At 49.9% G+C, this 20,899-nt stretch overlaps 2 protein-coding genes across 3 annotated transcripts in view; both read right to left on the reverse strand.

The window, feature by feature from the left end:
* The window catches only part of HORMAD1 (HORMA domain containing 1), a 578,262-nt gene that overhangs the window by 404,751 nt on the left and 152,612 nt on the right, over window positions 1-20,899 (reverse strand). The gene's annotated exons all lie outside the window — the stretch shown is intronic.
* Window positions 16,684-20,899, reverse strand: part of SEMA6C (semaphorin 6C) — a 129,034-nt gene continuing 124,818 nt past the window's right edge. For both annotated transcript variants that reach the window (XM_083477011.1, XM_083477012.1), the window contains one exon: window positions 16,684-20,203. In XM_083477011.1, coding sequence (XP_083333137.1) covers window positions 18,966-20,203 — 1,238 coding nt within the window. In that variant the 3' untranslated portion in view covers window positions 16,684-18,965. The remainder of the gene's footprint in view (window positions 20,204-20,899) is intronic.

Genomic DNA, 20,899 nt, shown 5'->3' on the forward strand with positions numbered 1-20,899 from the left:
AATGAAATAAACAACTATATGACATCTGAAGGCAGCCCTGTATGGGGAAGTTTTTTATGACTGATGTTTTAATGTACAGTGGTGCCTCGCAATACGAAAAGAATCCGTTCTGTGATTCTCTTCGTTTAGCGGTTTTTTCGTCTTGCGAAGCAAGCCCATTGACGGATTAGCGGATTAGTGCTATTAGCGGCTTTTAGCGGCTTATCTGCTGATCTGACCAGCTGATAAGCGGCTTAGCGGCTTAGAAAAAGGGGGGGGGGAGGGAAAAAAACCAGCAGGAACTCGCAAGACATTGTCGTCTTGCAAAGCAAGCCCATAGGAGATTCGTTTTGCGAAGCACCTCCAAAACGGAAAACTCTTTCATCTAGCGAGTTTTCCGTCTTGCGAGGCATTCGTCTTGCGGGGCACCACTGTATTTCTAATCTTTTGCTGGAAGCCGCCCAGAGTGGCTGGGGAAACCCAGCCAGATGGGCGGGGTAGAAATAATAATAATAATAATTAATCATCATCATGCCAGAGGCACAGGAACCCTTGGCAAGGGGGGGAAAGGTGGCAGTAACCCTGCCAGAACAGTTTCCCCAACATCGTCCTCAGGAAAGAAGCTTTGCATGTAAGAAGGTTCCTTTTTTCAATCTCCGTTATCCCCTGTTAGAAGGACTGAGTAAGACCAGACAAGAAAGGCATCCTCTTCTGTACTGGAAACTCAGGAGTAGCTGCTGCCAGCCAGAGTAGACAGTATGGAGCCAATCTGCCTTGTTTTACAGCTGATTCCTCTTCTCAGCCAACAAAAACGTCCCCAGACAGACCACTAGGGGGCACATTATCTCTTTGAAGAAGCAACATCTCATTCTCTTAGTTTAAAGCAAAGCTGAGAGGTGGGAGGCTGGGAAAATGGAACTGAAGCCAGTCCAGTATTTTTGGTTTGTTTGTTTGTTTCTGGGGTCTCCACACCGCAAATCTGCTCTTCAATGCAAGAAAGTGGGCAACTGAAAAGCCGAACAGACAGACACAGATCCTGTGCCTTCAAACTGCAATAGAGAGCCTTGGACAATGGAGAGCTGGGTTGTTTTGTTGTTTAGTGGTGTCCGACTCTTTGTGACCCCCTGGACGAGAGCACGCCAGGCACTCCTGTCTTCCACTGCCTCCCGCAGTTTGGTCAAACTCATGCTGGTAGCTTCGAGAACACTGTTCCACCATCTCGTCCTTCGTCGTCCCCTTCTCCTTGCGCCCTCCATCTTTCCCAGCATCAGGGTCTTTTCCAGGGAGTCTTCTCTTCTCCTGAGGTGGCCAAAGTATTGGAGCCTCAGCTTCAGGATCTGTCCTTCCAGTGAGCACTCAAGGCTGATTTCCTTCAGAATGGAGAGGTTGGATCTTCTTGCAGTCCATGGGACTCTCAAGAGTCTCCTCCAGCACCAGAATTCAAAAGCATCAATTCTTCGGCGATCAGCCTTCTTGATGGTCCAGCTCTCACTTCCATACATCACTACTGGGAAAACCGTAGCTTTAACTATACAGACCTTTGTTGGCAAGCTGATGTCTCTGCTTTTTAAGATGCTGTCTTGGTTTGTCATTGTCAGTTGGATTGTATCTGATGTTAAAGAGGAAACATAAAAATGAATGGACTTGACGAACTTAGGCCTCCTGCCCTACCTGGAGATGAACCTGGGACCTTCTGCATGCAAATCAGGTGTCCCAACACCCAGTGGCGTAGCGTGGGTTGTCAGCACCCGGGGCAAGGCAAGTAATTTGCGCCCCCTAACCCGTGGATTTGCGCCCCCTAACCCTAACCCCCAGATGTTGCGCCCGGTGTGGCCGGCCCCCCCTGCACCTCCCACGCTACGCCACTGCCAACACCACTGAACTTCGGTCCTTCTCCTTAACTGGAAAAGAAAGGGAAGCAGATTTCAGCCAGGAGAAATTCTCTCACATTGCCCAACAATGTCTCCCCGCAATTGAGTTATTTATGCAGGGGCTGGACGGCTGTCAATCAGGGATCTGGCCTTGCAAGGCTCTGCAGTTTGAGCAGTGGAGGCAGGCAGGTCCATTCGGACGAAGGGGGCACTGCCCCACCAAACTCTGCCTGCCCTCAGCCAGCCCCTACCTGCCTGCCCCCTTACTTAGAACCAGTTTTTGGGGGGGTTGCTGTGTCACTTTCCTATTCCTCCTGACTCTCAGCGTTGTCCCTTGGTGAACTCAGCAGAGCAGAGGAGGAGGAGGGGGACAAAACTGGAATGAGTCGGCCTGCCATTGGCTCTGGCGCCCCCTACTGTTCGACTCCCTGCCTTCTATCCCATCAGTCTCAACGTTCACCGGGCTGGATGACTTGACTGATTGACTGCAATTATAACTCACCTTTTTCTCCAAGGAGGTCAAGGTGCTGTAGGTGGCTCTCTCGCCTCCTCATTTAGTCCCCACAACGACCCTTTGAGGTAGGATAGGCTGGGAGAGGCAGCGACTGGCAAAAGGTCAGACCGAGTGAGCTTCACGCCCGAGATCTTCGAACCCTCGCCTCTCCCAGGGTTCCTAGTCCAGAGGTCCTCAAAGGGTGTGGCAGGAGAGGAAGGCAAGTGTGGCAGGAAGATTCAAGGACACTCGATATTCTATTTTGGGAATGATTTGTGTTCTTATATATCTGCATTGTTTGTACTTTCTCAATGTCCCGTGATCACATTATGAAGCAGCTGCGTTCTGTGTCATAAATCAAGCACAGCGAGTTGTTGTTTCTTTTCATTTTCCAGTGTTATTTCTTAATCAATAAAAAATTTGGTGTGGCGTGAGCAAATTTTTATTCTGAAAGTCTGGCCCAGCGAAAAAAGTTTGAGAACCGCGGTCCTCGTCCAACACTCTAACCAGTACACCACACTGCCTTTCCAGTTCCACAATTCTGCATTCTGCGTTCTCCTTGGAAGCATTGGCTTGGCTGTCACGGAAAACAGGGCCGCCTTGGTCGGATCCAGAAAGGCTCTGCTTGTACCCTGACTCTCTGCAACTCGCCGCCGTAGATCTAATAGGAATGTCAAGATTCAGAGGACGTGCTCCTCAGAAGATCAGGCGCCGGGAACGGACAACACCGCAGGCGACTTGCGGTTTCTGATAACTATCTGGCTGACCGCTGTCGGAAACAACATACTGGGTTAGGCAGGACTTCCATCTCAGCTCGCCAGCAGAGGGCGCCAGAGAACTGCTTCTGCAATGGACTTCCTCCTCCTTTTGATTGATAACTTTCTACACCTTGACTTCATTGAGCCAATTCCCCGGCGCATTGTTCCCTGCAGGCGAGCGATTGTTTGGCCGCGGCTGGTTCCTTCCTCTGCCTGCCCGAGATGAATGGCCTCTGGAAACAACAGCAGCCGCTGTATCTGGGACGTTTCCTGCGCAGCAGCTGCAGCGGGAGAATGCAGGGACCAGCTAGGCAAGCCCCGCATTCAACGCCACCCCTGCGGGTGCAAGGCAAAGGCCCTCGTGTGAGTTTGCATGCGCACACGATTTGCACGCATCATAGTGCACAGGCCCTGACTCCGATTATGTCTCCTGCATTTGTCGTTTACATCGCAAATCCCAGTTGTTCTGCGTCAGATTCACAGCTGGGAGGGTCTTTGTGCTAAAGCCTTGCTAAAACGAAGGGGCACTTCCTGCATTTTGGCTTGCCCTCAAGAGGTAGACTGCCTCTGAACTGGGAGGTTCTGTTGTTTCATTCTGTCGATTCAACAGTGTACCCTCTTTTCCTCCCCAGGTCCCTTTGAAGAGCCTACCCTGGTCCTGAATGGGGTAACTGTGACCCCGAAGGACCAGGTGCGCAGCCTGGGAGTCATTTTGGACTCACAGCTGTCCATGAAGGCTCAAGTCAATTCTGTGTCCAGGGCGGCTGTTCATCAGCTCCATTTGGTAAGCAGGATGAGACCCTGCCTGCCTGCACACTGTCTTGCCAGAGTGGTGCATGCTCTAGTTATCTCTCGCTTGGATTACTGCAACGCGCTCTACGTGGGGCTACCTTTGAAGGTGACCCGGAAACTACAACTAATCCAGAATGCGGCAGCTAGACTGGTGACTGGGAGCGGCCGCTGAGACCACATAATACCAGTCTTGAAAGACCTACATTGGCTCCCAATATGTTTCCGAGCACAGTTCAAAGTGTTGGTGCTGACCTTTAAAGCCCTAAACGGCCTCAGTCCTGTATACCCGAAGGAGCTTCTCCATCCCCATTGTTCTGCCCGGACACCGAGGTCCAGCTCCAAGGGCCTTCTGGCGGTTCCCTCCCTGCGAGAAGCCAAGTTACAGGGAACCAGGCAGAGGGCCTTCTCGGTGGTGGCACCTGCCCTGTGGAACGCCTTCCCACCAGATGTCAAAGACAACTACCAGACTTTTAGAAGACATCTGAAGGCAGTCCTCTTTAGGGAAGCTTTTAACATTTAACAGACCACTGTATTTTAATACTCTGTTGGAAGCTGCCCAGAGTGGCCCAGAGTGGGAAACCCAGCCAGATGGGCGGGGTATAAATAATAAATTCTATTCTATTCTATTCTAACCAGGCAAGCAGCCCTGATGGCTTCCTGTGGCAGTGAGTTCCACAAGATAACTGTGCACAAAGTGGACTTAGAATCAAGGACATCAGCAGGATAGGAGTATTGGCACTATGGGACTTTATTTCAGGGGTTTGGGAGCTCAGGGCTGGGGGCTGGACCTGGCAGATTTGACACCGATTGCCCCGCCCACTTTTGCCCCTGGCCCCTCCCTCCTCTGCCAAGTGGCCCCTGGAAGGCTGCTCAGAAAGGGGTACGGCCCTCAATTCTCCTCTCTCCTCCTGCTTCAATTCCTTAGCAAGAAGGACCTAGGAACCATTAACCAGTTTTTCTGCAGAGACCAGGACCAGCCGTAGCAACTCGTCATTAACCTATTTGGAAGCCAAGCCTCTAGTCATCATTATTCTTTCATCAGCACCCTTCCCGGAGGAAGCTTTCCGCACGCTCGGCCCTCACCTGCTGTTATTTTGGGGTAAATTCGGAGAGGCAGGCTCCGGATTAAACAGCAAGCACTTAAATCGTCCTCTCTGTGTATCTGTCTTTTCCCCCCTTCCCTTTCTATTTTTATTAAAAATGCCCTGAAATATTGACGAAGGATGGAACGCTTCAGCTGTTTATGAACTCCAGGAAGCTGCCGGGGGCAGCCGGAGGCCTTGGCTGCTGTTCTCCGCTGTGACAGGCCCATAACACCGTACGGCTTTTTACAGCTGGAAGTGGGGGGGGGGCTACTAAAAACACTCGGCCAAGAGGGGGTCGCTTTACCATCGAAGCTTCTCCCCTGCCCTTCCAGCCCAGCTCTCACGCAAAGCCAAAGACTCCGTCCCCTGCCTTTTGCAGACTGTAATTTTCATTTGCTCTGCTATTGTCCACCTTCCGATTTTAAAGGGGCGGGGGGAGAGATTCCTGTCGAAAACCCCGGAGAGCTGCTGCCAGCCAGTGTAGGCGCAGACCCTCCAAGTGTCCCTATTTTCCAAGGCCGTCCCAGATTTACAGAAGCTGTCAAAGTTTCTGATCTGATGCCAGAATGTCCCGCTTTTCCCTATTTTCTTTGGAAAAATGCTGGAGGGTATGGAGTTATCTGACACCCCCCCCAAGCCTTCTGAAGGCCACCCTGTAATAGGGAAGTTTGTTGATGTTTAATGTTTTATTAAGCTTTTATATATGTTGAAAGCCACACAAAGTGCCTGGGGCGACCGGGTCAGATGGGTGGGGTATAAATGTTGTTGTTGTTTAGTTCTTTGTTGTTGTTTAGTTGTGTCCGCCTCTTCGTGACCCCCTGGACCAGAGCATGCCAGGCCCTCCTGTCTTCCACTGCCTCCCGCAGTTTGGTCAGACTCATGTTGGCACCTTCGAGAACACTGTCCCACCATCTCGTCCTCTGTCGTCCCCTTCTCCTTGGGCCCTCCATCTTTCCCAACATCAGGGTCTTTTCCAGGGAGTCTTCTCTTCTCCTGAGGTGGCCAAAGTACTGGAGCCTCAGCTTCAGGATCTGTCCTTCCAGTGAGCACTCAGGGCTGATTTCCCTAAGAATGGAGAGGTTTGATCTTCTTGCAGTCCATGGGACTCTCAAGAGTCTCCTCCAGCACCAGAATTCAAAAGCATCCATTCTTTGGCGATCAGCGTTCTTTATGGTCCAGCTCTCAATTCCATCCATCACTACTGGGAAAACCAGAGCTTGAACTATACGGACCTTTGTCAGCAAGGTGATGTCTCTGCTTTTTAAGATGCTGTCTAGGGGTTTAAATAGTAAAATTATTATTAATAATTAGTATTAAAGGTAAAGGTAAAGGGACCCCTGACCATTAGGTCCAGTCGTGGCCAACTTTGGGGTTGCAGCGTTCATCTCACTTTATTGGCCGCCGAGGGAGCTGGCGTACAGCTTCCACGTCATGTGGCCAGCATGACTAAGCCGCTTCTGGCGAACCAGAGCAGCACACGGAAATGTCGTTTACCTTCCTGCCAGAGCGGTACCTATTTATCTACTTGCACTTTGATGTGCTTTCGAACTGCTAGGTTGGCAGGGACTTCCTGATTTTCAATCTCCAAGTAAGGATGGGAACGGCTGCCAGTTGGTGCTGACAGTATCAGGCTAGAGGGACCCGTGGCCTGACTTAGTTGATGCTGGCTTCATCCTATGTTGCACAGAAGGATAATGCCCACAAAAGTGTAACAAGGCAATAGTCAAAGTGAGGGTGGGGAGAAGCAAAATAAAAATAGCCACAATGATTTTCCAGGGAGCGAATAGGAAAACGGGAACAGCAAATCAACTGGGGCAGCAATGGATTCCTAACTATTGCTGCTCTCTGACTCGCTTAAAATGAAGTTTCTTCCAAGCAGTTTGGGAATGGGGCTGCTCGGGCCTGTAATTTTTAGCAAAATCTGCCCAGACAGGGAGGGCTGGTTTTTGCAGCTCCCTGGGCCCCCACGTTCTCAGACACCGGTCTTGAATTTATGAGACCCTACGCAGGAGTCATATTTATGCAACACACGAGAGAGGGGCTCATAGCTCCCTTCCCGTTCGAGTTCCATCCGATCTCTCACAGCAATGAGATACCAAGTTTCCTTTTCGATTAGGTCTTCAGAAAAAAGCTGCCTTTTAAACAAGGACGCAGATTGGGTATCAGAAATGGAATCAGCCAGTGGCCCAGCTAGACCGGCAGCCTCTTTGCAGTGGCCAAGCAAGGTAGCCCCACTGGGGAAACTTTTAAATTCCCCAAGTGACTGGTGCTAAAAAGTTGTAATATGACTGGGGAATTCAGCAGACATTTTGGTTAAATTAATTTAGCTTTGCTTGGTAGGTAAAATTGCAGAGCAAGCCTTAAAAATGATAGCGGAATCCTTGCCGGCATCTGCCTGTCTTGAGAGACAATGGAGTTCGCCTCCGAGGGTGAAGTGAAACTGCTGCTTTAGCGGGGCGCAAAAAAATAAAAATAAAAAAGTACTTGCAGTTATTTATTTATTTAGCATTTCCGTGCGCTGCTCTGGTTCTCCAGAAGCGGCTTAGTCCTGCTGGCCACATGACCCGGAAGCTGTACGCCGGCTCTCTCGGCCAGTAAAGCGAGATGAGCGCCGCAACCCCAGAGTCAGCCACGACTGGACCTAATGGCCAGGGGTCCCTTTACATAATATTTTGTTGGTAGCTGCCCAGAGTGGCTGGGGAAGCCCAGCCAGATGGGCGTGGTACAAATAATAAATTATTATTATTATTATTATTATTATTATTATTATTATTATTATTAAGCCAAGGAGATCCCCTTCCAGGTGGACTCGAGCCCATTTGAAATCGACAGGAAGTAGTTGAGATTCTTGCACTGCAATTACAAAGCTGTTTCATTTTAAGTAGTTAGCAAGTGGGCGAGAAACCCCACTGCAAGGAACAATTTCTGACAATTCCCCCCCCCCCTTCTCAGCCATTCCAGCAAATCTTCCTCAGGGTTTTTTTTCCCCTACTCCCCGGTCTTTTAATCAGTTATTTGAAGTGAAGTTAAACAAAGACTCAGAGACAGCCTCATATGAAGTGAGCACTTAAACCTCCCTTAAGGCGCTCTCTGCAACATTGAGGAGGGAGCAGCGTAATCCACGGTTATTTATGAGCTGGAGGGGGGGGGGAGAGAGGAAGGCCTGTTCTGTTGGGCTTGGGGATGTTTACGTCCCCCAGGACCAGGCCAGGCCGAACAAGGCACCCAAGGAGCCTCTGAATAATAATAATAATAATAATAATAATAATAATAATAATAATAATAATAATAATATTTATACCTCAACCATCTGGCTGGGTTTCCCCAGCCACTCTGGGCGGCTTTCAACCAAATATTAAAAACAATACAGCGTCAGACATTAAAAACTAAACAGGTTGTCTTTTAAAAGTAAAATAGTTTATTTCCTTAACATCTGATGGGAGGGCGTTCCACAGGGCAGGTGCCACCACCGAGAAGGCCCTCTGCCTGGTTCCGTGTAACATGGCTTCTCGCAGTGAGGGAACCGCCAGAAGGCCCTCGGCGCTGGATCTCAGTGTCCGGGCAGAACAATGGGGGGGGAGACGCTCCTTCAGGTATACTGGACCGAGGCCGTTTAGGGCTTTAAAGGTCAGCACCAACACTTTGAATTGTGCTCAGAAACATACTGGGAGCCAATGGAGGTCTTTCAAGACCGGTGTTATGTGGTCTCGGTGGCCACTCCCAGTCACCAGTCTAGCTGCCACATTCTGGATTAACTGCAGTTTCTGGGTCACCTTCAAAGGTAGCCCCACGTAGAGTGCATTGTCGTAGTCCAAGCGGAAGATAACCAGAACATGCACCACTCTGGTGAGGCAGTCTGCTGGCAGGGAGGGTCTCATCCAGCGTACCAGATGGAGCTGGTAAACAGCTGCCCTGGACACAGAATTAACCTGCGCCTCCATGGACAGCTGTGAGTCCAGAATGACTCCCAGGCTGCGCACCTGGTCCTTCAGGGGCCCAGTTAAGTCCAGTTGTGAACGACTCTGGGGTTGCAGCGCTCATCTCACTTTATTGGCCAAGGGAGCCACCGTTTGTCCTCAGATAGTTTTTCCGGGTCATGTTGCCAGCATGACTAAGCCGCTTCTGGCGAACCAGAGCAGCGCACGGAAACACCATTTACCTTCCTGCCAGAGTGGTACCTATTTATCTACTTGCACTTGGATGTGCTTTCGAACTGCTAGGTTGGCAGGAGCTGGGACCGAACAACGGGTGCTCACCCCGTCGCGGGGATTTGAACTACCGACCTTCTGATTGGCAAGCTGATTGGTTTAGACCACAGCGCCACCCGTGTCCCTAATACAATGAATAGTATACCTTCTTTTTTCAGACGTACAGCCGGTTACGTCTTGTGTGTTTATTTAATATGTTTCACGTAACCAGTGGTTTGTTGTTGTTTTGTGTGTGTTTATATACACTGAGAGGCAGGGGCTCAGCAGGGTTTTGGGTGGGGTGGGGGGGCCACCCCCCAGCCCTGCCTGGCGATACCTTCAGGGACTGGACCCGAGATGTTCTGCGTAGAAACCAGGTGCGCTACCAATGAACTACAGCCCCTCCCTTAAAGCTCAGTTTCTAGTCCTCATGGTTCTGGAGAAAAGAGCTGATTTAGATAAGAGCAGAACCTCTTGCAGTATGCCAAGTCAGGCCAGGGGTCTATCTCACTCAGTATTACCTACACTGACTGGCAGCAGCTCTCGAGGGTGTTTCAGGCGGGGCTCTTGCCGCACCTTAGCTGGAGAGGCAGGGGAATCAAACCTGGGGGCTTCTGCAAGCAAAGCAATGCAGTGGCCCCGCCGCTAAAAGCAAAGCAAGAATCTAGTTCTCATTGTTCAGGATGAATGGCTACTAGTCCTGATGGTTAAGTACCACCTCCAGTATCGGAGGAAGAGGATGGTGGCTAGTATTCACTGACAGCCCTCTCCCTTCCACTTTGAATTCATAGAATTGCAGAGTTGGGACCCTGAGGGTCATCTGCTCTGGTCAGACCTCACCTGGAGTACTGTGTCCAGTTCTGGGCACCACAATTCAAGAAGGACACTGACAAACTGGAACGTGTCCAGAGAAGGGCAACCAAAATGGTCAAAGGCCTGGAAACGATGCCTTATGAGGAACGGCTAAGGGAGCTGGGCATGTTTAGCCTGGAGAAGAGGAGGTTAAGGGGTGATATGATAGCCATGTTCAAATATATAAAAGGATGTCACATAGAGGAGGGAGAAAGGTTGTTTTCTGCTGCTCCAGAGAAGCGGACACGGAGCAATGGATCCAAACTACAAGAAAGAAGATTCCACCTAAACATTAGGAAGAACTTCCTGACAGTAAGAGCTGTTTGACAGTGGAATTTGCTGCCCAGGAGTGTGGTGGAGTCTCCTCCTTTGGAGGTCTTTAAGCAGAGGATTGACAACCATATGTCAGGAGTGCTCTGATGGTGTTTCCTGCTTGGCAGGGGGTTGGACTCGATGGCCCTTGTGGTCTCTTCCAACTCTAGGATTCTATTCTATGATTCTATGATCTAGTCCAACCCCCCTGCAAGGCAGGAATCTCAACCAAAGCGGCCTCGGACATAAGGTTGCCAGGTTAATGGGCTAGGCTGATGGGAATAAAGACTGATAAAACCCGGAACCAGGAGGAAGGGACGTTGGGGAAAAAATTGGATTTGTTTGTACCTTTCTTTTTTTTCTTATTACTAGAATGTTTTATAAAGTTGATGAATGATAGAAAAATGTTGGAAGAAATTACCTGGCTTTAGCAAAGATGCTTAGAATTATGAAAGAATATTATGAAGCTGGTAAGGTTAAGACTTAAGTTTTAAATTTTAAGGTTTATGCTATTATGGAAAGATAAGAGCAAAATAGTCTAGGGTAATGTAATGACAGAATTTTATGAAACGTGGAAAGGAAAGGATTTGCTGGGATAATTAATAACTGGGATACAAAGGAAGGGAGGAGGAGGAAGTCTAAGAAAGAAGGCTATGACAGTTAAGGGTCTGAAAACAGTGAATTTGTTTTTAAATGTTTTTAAAGGTTAGGGTTTTTTGTATTTTTGTCACTTTTTTGTTTTCTTATTTTGAATTCCCCCCCCCCCTTCTTTTTTCTTTTTTACACGGTGGGAAGCGGTTTGCTTTTTTTTTCCCTCTTTTTACTTTGTTAACTATTTTTATTCTTTGTATTCCCTTCTGACTCTACTTTGTTTGTTTTTTGTTCTTTTTGTACTATTTTGAAAACTCTAATAAATATCTTTAAAAAAAAAAAGGAATCTCAACCAAAGCATCCATGAGAGATGGCCACCCAACCTCTGCTTAAAAACCTCCACGGAAGGAGAGTCCAATTCGTCCAATCCTCTTTTAGAGCCGTCCAAGATGATGGTCCTTGCCACTTCCTGTGGCAGGGAGTTCCGCAGCTTAACGACGCACCGCATCACAAAGTCCTTTCTTCTATCTGCCCTGAATCTTCCAACACGTGGTGGACTTGTGATAAAGTTAAGAACTTTTGGGAGTTAATTTACAATGAACTCAAGAAAATAAATACACCTTTGGTTGGGTTTGGTGGGGAAGGAAATTAAGAAAGTGGACCAAAGACTCTTTATGTACGCCACAGCGGCAGCAAGAAATATGCTTGCCCCAAACTGGAAATTGCAAGAAGTTCCCAAGGAGTGGCAGGCGAAAATGATGAGTTATGCAGAGTTAGCTAAACTGACGGGAAGAATTCGAGATCAGGACGATCAGAGGTTTAAAGAAAATTGGAGTATATTTATGGTGTATATAAAGGATAACTGTAAAACTTTAAAAACACTGGCAGGACTGAAATAGCTATTACAATGTATGGCGGACATAAGGTTAAAAAATAGAATACGCGATATAAGAAGATAAGGGATACTTGCTGAAGAGATGGAGGGAAGTTGGAAGCTCGGCGGAGCTCAAAGCATCTATGTGATTTACTGTATTGTGCTGTAAAAGTGCAATGACAAACCTAGACAGCATCTTAAAAAGTAGAGACATCACCTTGCCAACAAAGGTCCATATAGTAAAAGCTATGGTTTTCCAAGTAGTGATGTATGGAAGTGAGAGCTGGACCATAAAGAAGGCTGATCGTCGAAGAATGGATGCTTTTGAATTCTGGTGCTGGAGGAGACTCTTGAGAGTCCCATGGACTGCAAGAAGATCCAACCTCTCCATTCTGAAGGAAATCAGCCCTGAGTGCTCACTGGAAGGACAGATCCTGAAGCTGAGGCTCCAAGACTTTGGCCACCTCATGAGAAGAGAAGACTCCCTGGAAAAGACCCTGATGTTGGGAAAGATGGAGGGCACAAGGAGAAGGGGACGACGGAGGACGAGATGGTGGGACAGTGTTCTCGAAGCTACCAGAATGAGTTTGACCAAACTGCGGGAGGCAGTGGAAGACAGGAGGGCCTGGCGTGCTTTGGTCCAGGGGGTCACAAAGAGGCGGACAACGACTAAACAACAACAACAACAACAACAACAACAACTGTAAAAGTATGTACAAGACAAATAATAATATTTTATTTAAAAGAATCTTCCAACGTCCAGCTTCACCTGATGTCCTGAGTTCAAGTGTTAACACATTGGGGCATTTGCGGGGGCCGCCGAGTGAGCTGCGAGGATGCCGGATTTGAGAGGTTTTGGGCCTGATCCGGCACATGACGCCCTTTCGATAAATTTTATTAAAGTGTGGCAGAAAGCATGCAAAGCTCTCCCCTCTGTTTTGTGTTTCCAGTGAGGTCGGTTTCTTTTTATCTTTGATAACGATGATATTGAGTATTTAATATTAACAGGCACGGCCGTTATCCACCTGAGTTTGCCTGAATCTCCCCGTTTTTCCGGAGGGAATGAGGCCATCAGAGTAAATAAACAAAGAAAATGATGAGAGGAGAAGGAGGAGGAGGAGGAGTGGTCACCAATGGCATTGGGCACCCATCGCTTTCCGCCCTGCCTTAGGAAATTAATTGAAAAATCCACTTGCCGTGGAATGGTAGGAGATTGAATTGTCGAGAGGGGGGGCGGGCAGAGAAGGAACGCTTCGCGTTCCCCGCTGGAAGGTAATCACTGAGCAGAGAAAATCTCTGCTGGGTAATTTTCTGCTAAATCCTCCAAACAGCCGAGGAGAATTACACATCCCGTCTCCTTTATTATGTGTACACACACACACAGGCGTGAACACAGTCGCTTGCCTAGGCCAGATATTTATATACATCTATCTTTCTATATATGGGGTTTTCAAAGGTGTTGTTGCTCCTTAAAAGTTATTTCCAAAGGAAAGATCTCCGGAGGATCATCTTGGCTAAGTGCCGTGTATCATCTTGTAATGGGATTGGCAGATCACCCAGAACTCTCTCTGGAGGGGAAAAAGCAATTTCGCAAACATCGGCGTAAACATTGGCGTCAGGATGGCATTTTGAGAGAGAGGGGGGGAGAGGGGGGAGTCTGGATTAAAGCCCCCTTTCAGGTTTATTTTTTGGGGGGGCACTGAGACCCCAACAGTTTATTTTATAAATTGCATTTATACCCCCCCCCAAGTGTGGTTCTCCCTCGTTTAACCCTCTCTACAACCCTGAGAGGTAGGCTGAGAGAGGCAGGGACTGGCCGAAGGTCACACCCTATGAACTCGGGTGGCTGAGTGTCAGGATTCGAACCTGGGTCACTCCCAGGTACTAGTCCGACACTTTCTAACTGCTACACCACGCTAGTAAAGGTAAAAAGACCCCTGACCATTAGGTCCAGTCGTGGACGACTCTGGGGTTGTGGTGCTCATCTCGCTTTACTGGCCGAGGGAGCCGGCGTACATCTTCCGGGTCATGTGGCCAGAAGGACTAAGCCGCTTCTGGCGAACCAGAGCAGCGCATGGAAACGCCGTTTACCTTCCCACCGGAGTGGTACCTATTTATCTACAGTCACAACTCTGGTTACAGACGCTTCAGGTTGCGTTTTTTCAGGTTACGGACTGCCAAAACCCAGAAGTACCAGAACGGGTTACTTCCAGGTTTCGGCGGCTGCACATGCGCAGAAGTGCTAAACCATGCTTTGCGCATGCACAGAAGCACAAAATCGTAACCTGCACGTGCGCAGACACACAACTGCGGGTTGCAAATGTTCATCCCACACGGATCATGTTCACTACCCGAGCGTTCACTATAATTGCACGTTGACGTGCTTTCGAACTGCTAGGTTGGCAGGAGCAGGGACTGAGCAACGGGAGCTCACCCCGTCGCGGGGATTCGAACCGCCGACCTTCTGATCAGCAAGCCCTAGGCTCTGTGCTTTAGACCACAGGGCCACCCGCGTCCCTCACACCACACTGGCCCTCATTTAAAGTAGTTGCACTGCCAGCCCTGAGGGGACGGGATTGTGCTGCGTGACCTGCCACGGCCAACCCCAATGTGGAAAACCTTAGACCAGGAATATCCTTTCCCCCTTCTCAAACCTTTCTGCCTTCCTTCTGCTCACTCGGAAGCCAGAGAGGCAAGCTGGTGGAGTAAACGAGGGGGTCAGCCTAGACTACTGCATTGTATTGACATGGGGCTGCCCTTGGAAGCCGCACTGGGAGACCCGGGTTCGAATCTTGCACACATTGATGAAAGCTCACCAGATGTGACCTTGGGCCACACGCCTCTCAGCCTAACCTACCTCATAGGGATGTCGTCAGGATTATTTGAGGAGGGGCAGAACCACCTACACCCCTTGGAGGGGGATAGAAATACCGGAAATAATTATTTTTTAAAAAATACGCAAAGGGCCTTTGTGATTTATTATGGCATCAGCTTTCGGGAAGCATGGCCATGAGTGATAAACTGTAATAAATCTGTTACGGTCAAACGATAAACAAATTATATTGCGTTCTAATAAACCTGTCTTATTTCCGGACGGGTTGGTTTTCCAAGCCTGCTGCGTTCTCTGCCTTCTCCACCTGCAAAAACAACACGCCCCCCCCCTAACTAATTCAAACAATGAGTTCATCAATGGCCGGGAGATCAGGTGTTTCCTTGGTGGGTCGGGGGTCCTTCCTTACCCACCGGCCACCTGGGATGGTGTGGGGAGAAAGAGAGAGACAGACAGAGTGGGGGGGGGGAGCCATCTGTCAGTGGGAAACAGGAAGGAACAGCAACCGCCCCCCCAAAAAAACCCCATGGAGTCTCCGGCTCACAGCCATCAATTCTTCTTGCAGTCAATGCAAGTCAAGGGGGAGGAAAGGAGAGAGAAAATCTCGCCCAGACGTCTAGCAGGCGGCCCGATCAAATGGCGTGGTGGTGGAGGAGGTCGTAGCAATCCGCCAGATGTTCAGCGAAGAGTTGGAACTCGCAAGGAGAGTGTAGATTCCCCAAGACCATCCGGCCCGAATTTTGCAAAAGGACCGCGGTTCCAAAACAAGACAACTTGCATCGCCCCTGCTAATTGCATTACTACTAGGCTAACCTGCAAAGCTGTCAACTTCCCCCTTTTCTTGCGAGGAATCCTATTCGGAATAAGGGACAGGGTGGGTGGGAAATCCCATTAATAAAAGAATGGCAAATTCAACTTTGTGAATATATAAATTTGGCAAGATTTGCAGCATTCTTAAGGGGACAATTGGACGAAAAAAATAGCAAAAGAATGGGGCTGTGTCAGCAAACTTTTTCAGCAGGGGGCCGGTCCACTGTCCCTCAAAACTTGCGGGGGCTGGACTATTTTTTTGGGGGGGGGAATGAACGAATTCCTATGCCCCACAAATAACCCAGAGATGCATTTTAAATAAAAGGACACATTCTACTCCTGTAAAAACACGCTGATTCCCGGACCGTCCGCGGGCCGGATTGAGAACGTGATTGGGCCGGATCCGGCCCCCGGGCCTTAGTTTGCCTACCCATGTTCTATAGTAACTATATTGGTATGTAACTAACGAAGCTTTGTAGGGTTAAAGAAATGGAAAAAATGGTGCAAAAGGTATAAAGATAGAGGTGATTTACATTAGAAGCAACAATTCAGAAAGATTAAAAACTTTGAGGTCTCAAAACAGAGGAAGGAAGTCAATGTGTACGTGTATTTGTACGTAAAGTTTGTTAAGATAATAGGGTTTTCTTTGTAGGTTTTTTTTGTCCTTTTTGTTTCATTCCCCCCCCCCTTTTTTGGGATTTTATGTTTGTAATTTTTGTTGTAATTTCGCTTTGAAAATAAAAATAAAATAAAAATGGAGGGGGGAGTTGGTCTTGTGTTCGAATCCTGCTTGTAAGGTTTTCCACAGGTATTTGGTTGGCTGCTGTGAGAAAAAGATTCTGGACTGGATGAGCTCCCTCTGGCCTGATCCAGTGGGGCTTTTCTTATGGAATCAAATAAGCAAGGAGAGTTGAGAGCCCACCAACTGCTTTATAGATCTCTGTGCAATTCCAGTTGGAGGGGCATGTATATCAAGGGTGCAATTTTATGTACCAGAGACTGGGAGTATCTGTCCCCCCCCTTTCAGGTGCTGCTGGGCTCCCTCCTCCTTTGCTCATCCCCTGTGGTCAGCATGACCAATGGTTAGAGCTGATGGCGAGAGCCGGGAGTCTTTCAATATCTGGAGGTTCCCCACCACCACCAAACAAGATATAACCCAAACTGGCAACTCCGGAGGTAATTCACAAAACAGGGTCTCCACAGACGTCCCCGTTTCCAAATCCCGCGAGGAAAGAACGCAAAGAAACGGTTCTTCAAGACACAAAGAGATTATACATATATTTCAAGCACCGACTTGGGACAGATAATTCTGGATACCAAATGTACAGGTCCTCAGCTCTGCCGGACATGGCCTCCGGATTGGTGTTCCTACACAGTAGGATAAATTTATTGTCTCTGTTCTTCTCGTATATGAAGTTAAACAAGGAAATATACACATCTATGAATACCTATGTACAACGCTTTTTAAAAAGACCTTCCGAGAGCAGTGTGCCAAACCAACCACCCCCCCCCCGCGTGCGTTTCCCCCCTCCTTTTTTTGAAAAAAAGATTTGGAACGGAGGTTTTCGACCTCGTCTGACACTCGCTCGGTTTGTATTCGTGGCAGGATCAACTGTCCTTTCCAAGGCTGAGGAAGCAGACGACGGCTGCTGAATCCCTTCCAAAGGAGAGATTTCTCCTTGCTCTGCTTTTTGAATTGCTATCAAACCCATAAAGGATGCAGCCAACAGTTTTAGGGGCTGATGTAAACATCTGCGGAGATTCAAACTGGGGTCTATATTTTTAAAAAGAGACCCCCCCCGCTTTTTTATATCGTATATATTTTTTAATATGGTTGCATCTAATCAATAAGGGAAATGGGTCTTTAGCCAGGCTAAAGTCTGGTGAGTCTGGTGAGTCAGACATATTCCCAGGTGACCAAGCTGAACTTTTGTAACCTGGGGGGCTAGCCTGTCCTTCCTGTGTTTTGCTTGCTAGTCACCAACCCATGCATGTTCTTATACGCGGGGCAAATTCCTTGGAAACGAGGCCGCCGGAGGTCTTGAGGACTAGCGACTTGTGCGAACTTGGTTTGCAAAACCAGCTTAATTCGGGGAGCTAAAAACGAAAGGAAAACAAAAGGAGGGGTTGAGGGCCAAGGGAATAAATGGACGATCTTAACTCCGGTTGGGAAGGTGGTGGTGAAAAGTCAGTGAAGGAAAGATACGAGGTTTAAGGGGATCCCAAATGCTATATTCTGCTCTCCAGGAGGTGGGATCCGCACAGTCCAGAATATTCTTGCCGAAGAAGTAACTCGGAAGCAACTGTTCAAGAGTGAGCCACAGGATTGTCCCTGTTCCGGCTCCACCTTCGTTCCAAAAGCCAAGCCCAATAGCTTAGAATAGTTCTGGAAACTATTTCTCTAGGGAGACTGTCCCCACCTTTCAGAGTCCGCGACTTCACATTCCCAGGATGGGCGCACCAAAGAAATAAAATAAACGGACACCACGTTCTGGTCTCGAAGAAAGAAAAGTGCTACAATTTTGGTTTGGGGGACAAGGTCTTCCCTCGGTGGGGGGCACCCAACATGCTACATTCTAGACCCAAGGAAGGGTGCCGATAAAATGGCTCCAATGGCAGGTTTTGTGCCGGAGGCAGCCGTGGCCACGTCTGAGTCTCGTTTCCAAAAGCAATCCTCCTGTGTGTGTATAGGGTAGCCAGCCCCAAAGCTAGCAAGGCCTGGGTCATTGTGGCTTTGAAGCCTGCTGTGAGAATATGGTGAACCTCAAACGAAGATCGGAAGCCAATTCAATGTGAAAATAGCCTAAATTGGCCAAAGTGGTGAGCCTACCGTGATTTTTGCCCAGAGGGCGCAGAAACCCAACATTCTAGAAAGCTCAAGAGTTTGCGTTCTGCTTTAGCAAGCTTCTAGCCCTCAAGTCCTCAAACAGGGGTGATCTGGACACAGAAGTTGCCCGGACTTCTCCTACAACAACCAATTGCTACTTTCCTTCTCCCTTTATGGACCCCATCTTGGCCATCTACTTCCTTGCCCGCAAACGAGCCTGCCTGAATTTTCGGAAGCAGAATTGCACGAAGGCGAGGCGAAAAGAACTGCGGTAACCCCTATTGGTGCATCAATTGCGGGTGCCCGGGATTCAGGAACGGCCTTTACCCCTCAAAGCCACCTGTCTGAATGCCTTCGAAGACAGGAAAAAGGAGCGGAATCTGCTTATTTTGGCAACTCGGCTCAGTGGTCACGGGGAGGACCGGATAGGTCAAAAGAACTGCCCACAGCAGGAGGCAGCCAATGGGGAGAGAGGAAAACCCAGCGCTTCCCCTCCCACCATTTCCCGTATGCAAACGCCTCCCCCCTGGCGAACCGCTGCAAGGCACGCTGGGAGTTGTAGTCCAGTTGTAGGCAGGTTGGCAGAAGTGGGTCTCTCTGCTTGCCTTCCATCTTGAACAGCTACGGTGGCGGGGGACCCCAATTTAGGCCTCGTTCGCCCCCCCGGCACAGCTCCGGGCGACCGCAAAACAAACCCTGGGGGCTCAGTAACTGAACTGCCTGGAGGATTGGGCTGGGGGCGAGGACGGCATGAAAAGCCCCTGGGCGCCCCCTCCTGGCTTGACCAGGGAGACCGAGCGCTTGATGCCCCCGTGGCCGGCTAGCGGGACCTGGTCGCCGTAGCTGTGCTGCCGGGAGAGGAAGATGGCAGGATGGGCTCCCTCGTGGGGCACTGAGGTCCCTGTGGAGTGCATGCGAGTCAGGAGAGACGAGGGCGGCCGGCCCGCCTGGCCCAGGCTGTGGTGGCGCGACAGCACGCCCCCGCCAACGTTCACCAGTTTGGGGGCGGCGCAGAGCGAGTGTCTGTGCGGCCGGGCGCCCGCTTTCTCGCCGGCCGCAGGCGGGTCCGGCGGCACGTCCAGCCTCCGCGGCAGGCTGTCCCTGGGCAGCGTGGAGGAGCTGTAGTATGGGGCGCTCTCCACGTCCGGGATCTGGGGCTGCACCCGGTTGGCGAAGGAAACGGCCGCGGGGGCGAAGCGGGGGCCGGCCAGGCCCTTGGCCGAGGAGCCCTCAGCTTCGTGGAGGTGTTTGAGAAGTTCCTCCAGGGCGGCCACCTCCACCCCTTTGGGCAGGTAGCACTGGGAGTGCCGCACCAGGACGCGTTCTGGGTTGGGGATCTTCTTCTCGTCCAGGTAGCCCGCCAGGGCGGGCTCGTAGCCGCGCAGGTGTCCGGGCCCTGCCACGGCGCTGGCGAACGGGAAAGGGTGGGCGTTGGAGACAGGGGTGTGGAACAAGGGCACCTTCCCCTGAGACTCCTTGGCGTTGTTGAAATTCTGGTTCTTTTCCCACTGGTTGCGAATGGCTTTCATGTTCTTGACGGGAAGCTCCGGGGTGGATTCTGGGGTGGGCAAACCGGACAGCTCTGGGTGGTGGTCCTTGACGCCCGCCTTGGCCGCGACGGAGGTGGCCGGCGGTTCCTTCTCGCTGGGGAGCAAGGTGGTGTACAGCTTGGTGGCGGCGCCTTCGGCCAAGGCGTCTTTAGCCTGCGCCTCCAGCAACCCGTTCATCTTGGCCAGGCTCCGCAGGGACAGCGGGCGCTGGAGGCCGCCTTCGGAGTCCTTCCCTGCCCTCTTGGCCTTCTGGAAGCTGTGGTTGCAGTAGCAGGAGACCAGCAGCCCCGAGAGGAAGGCCCCCAAGATGAAGGCCACGAAGATGCATCCGATCAGGAAAGTGAAGTGGACCGTCGGGGCGTCCTCGCGCCCGCCCGACTCCTGACGCACGCCTGGAGCCAGAGAAACAGAGAGTTAGGGGGCTGGGCGCCAACGTGGCCGCCTCGCTTTACCTGGCAGGTGTGAGGGCGTCTCCGGCCCTCCAGGTTGGGACAGCCACCTGACCTGCCGGGGTCAAGACGTGACCTCTGCGGGTTGGGCTAGATGACCCTCGGAACCCTTTCCAGCTGCCTAATTTTATGATTCGATGTTGCCCAACTACAACTCCCACCAGCCCCTGCATGCATAAGGAAGGATGATGGGACTTGTAGTTCAACAACATCTGGTGAGGGCAGGGAGCAAATTTGCCTCATTCGTATTATACTGGGTTGTGGCCAACGCAAGTCTTACTCAGAGGAGACCCACTGGAATGACTAAGTCTAGAAGTAGAATTGTAGAGCTGAAAGGGTCGATGGTCAACGCAGGAAACGTTTGTCCAACAAGGGACTTGAACCCACAGCCCTGAGATTAAGACTATCCCATGTTCATTAACTTCTATGGGTCTACGTTGAGTAGGGCTTGCATTGTGTACAGCCCACCGCTCAGGTCCTTCTGAATATTAGGGAAGACTGGGAAGAATTTCAAGGAAGGGGTAGAAATTGTGGACTTATTCCAAAGTCTTTCCTACTTTCCAGCAGTTGCAGCCAATTTTTTAAAAATAGAGTTACTACTGAAATTTCACCTCAAGCAGACTTGAAAAAAAGAACAGA

The sequence above is a fragment of the Podarcis liolepis genome (genome assembly GCF_965112155.1).
Source record: "Podarcis liolepis genome assembly, chromosome: 15".
Classification (NCBI taxonomy): Eukaryota; Metazoa; Chordata; class Lepidosauria; order Squamata; family Lacertidae; genus Podarcis; species Podarcis liolepis.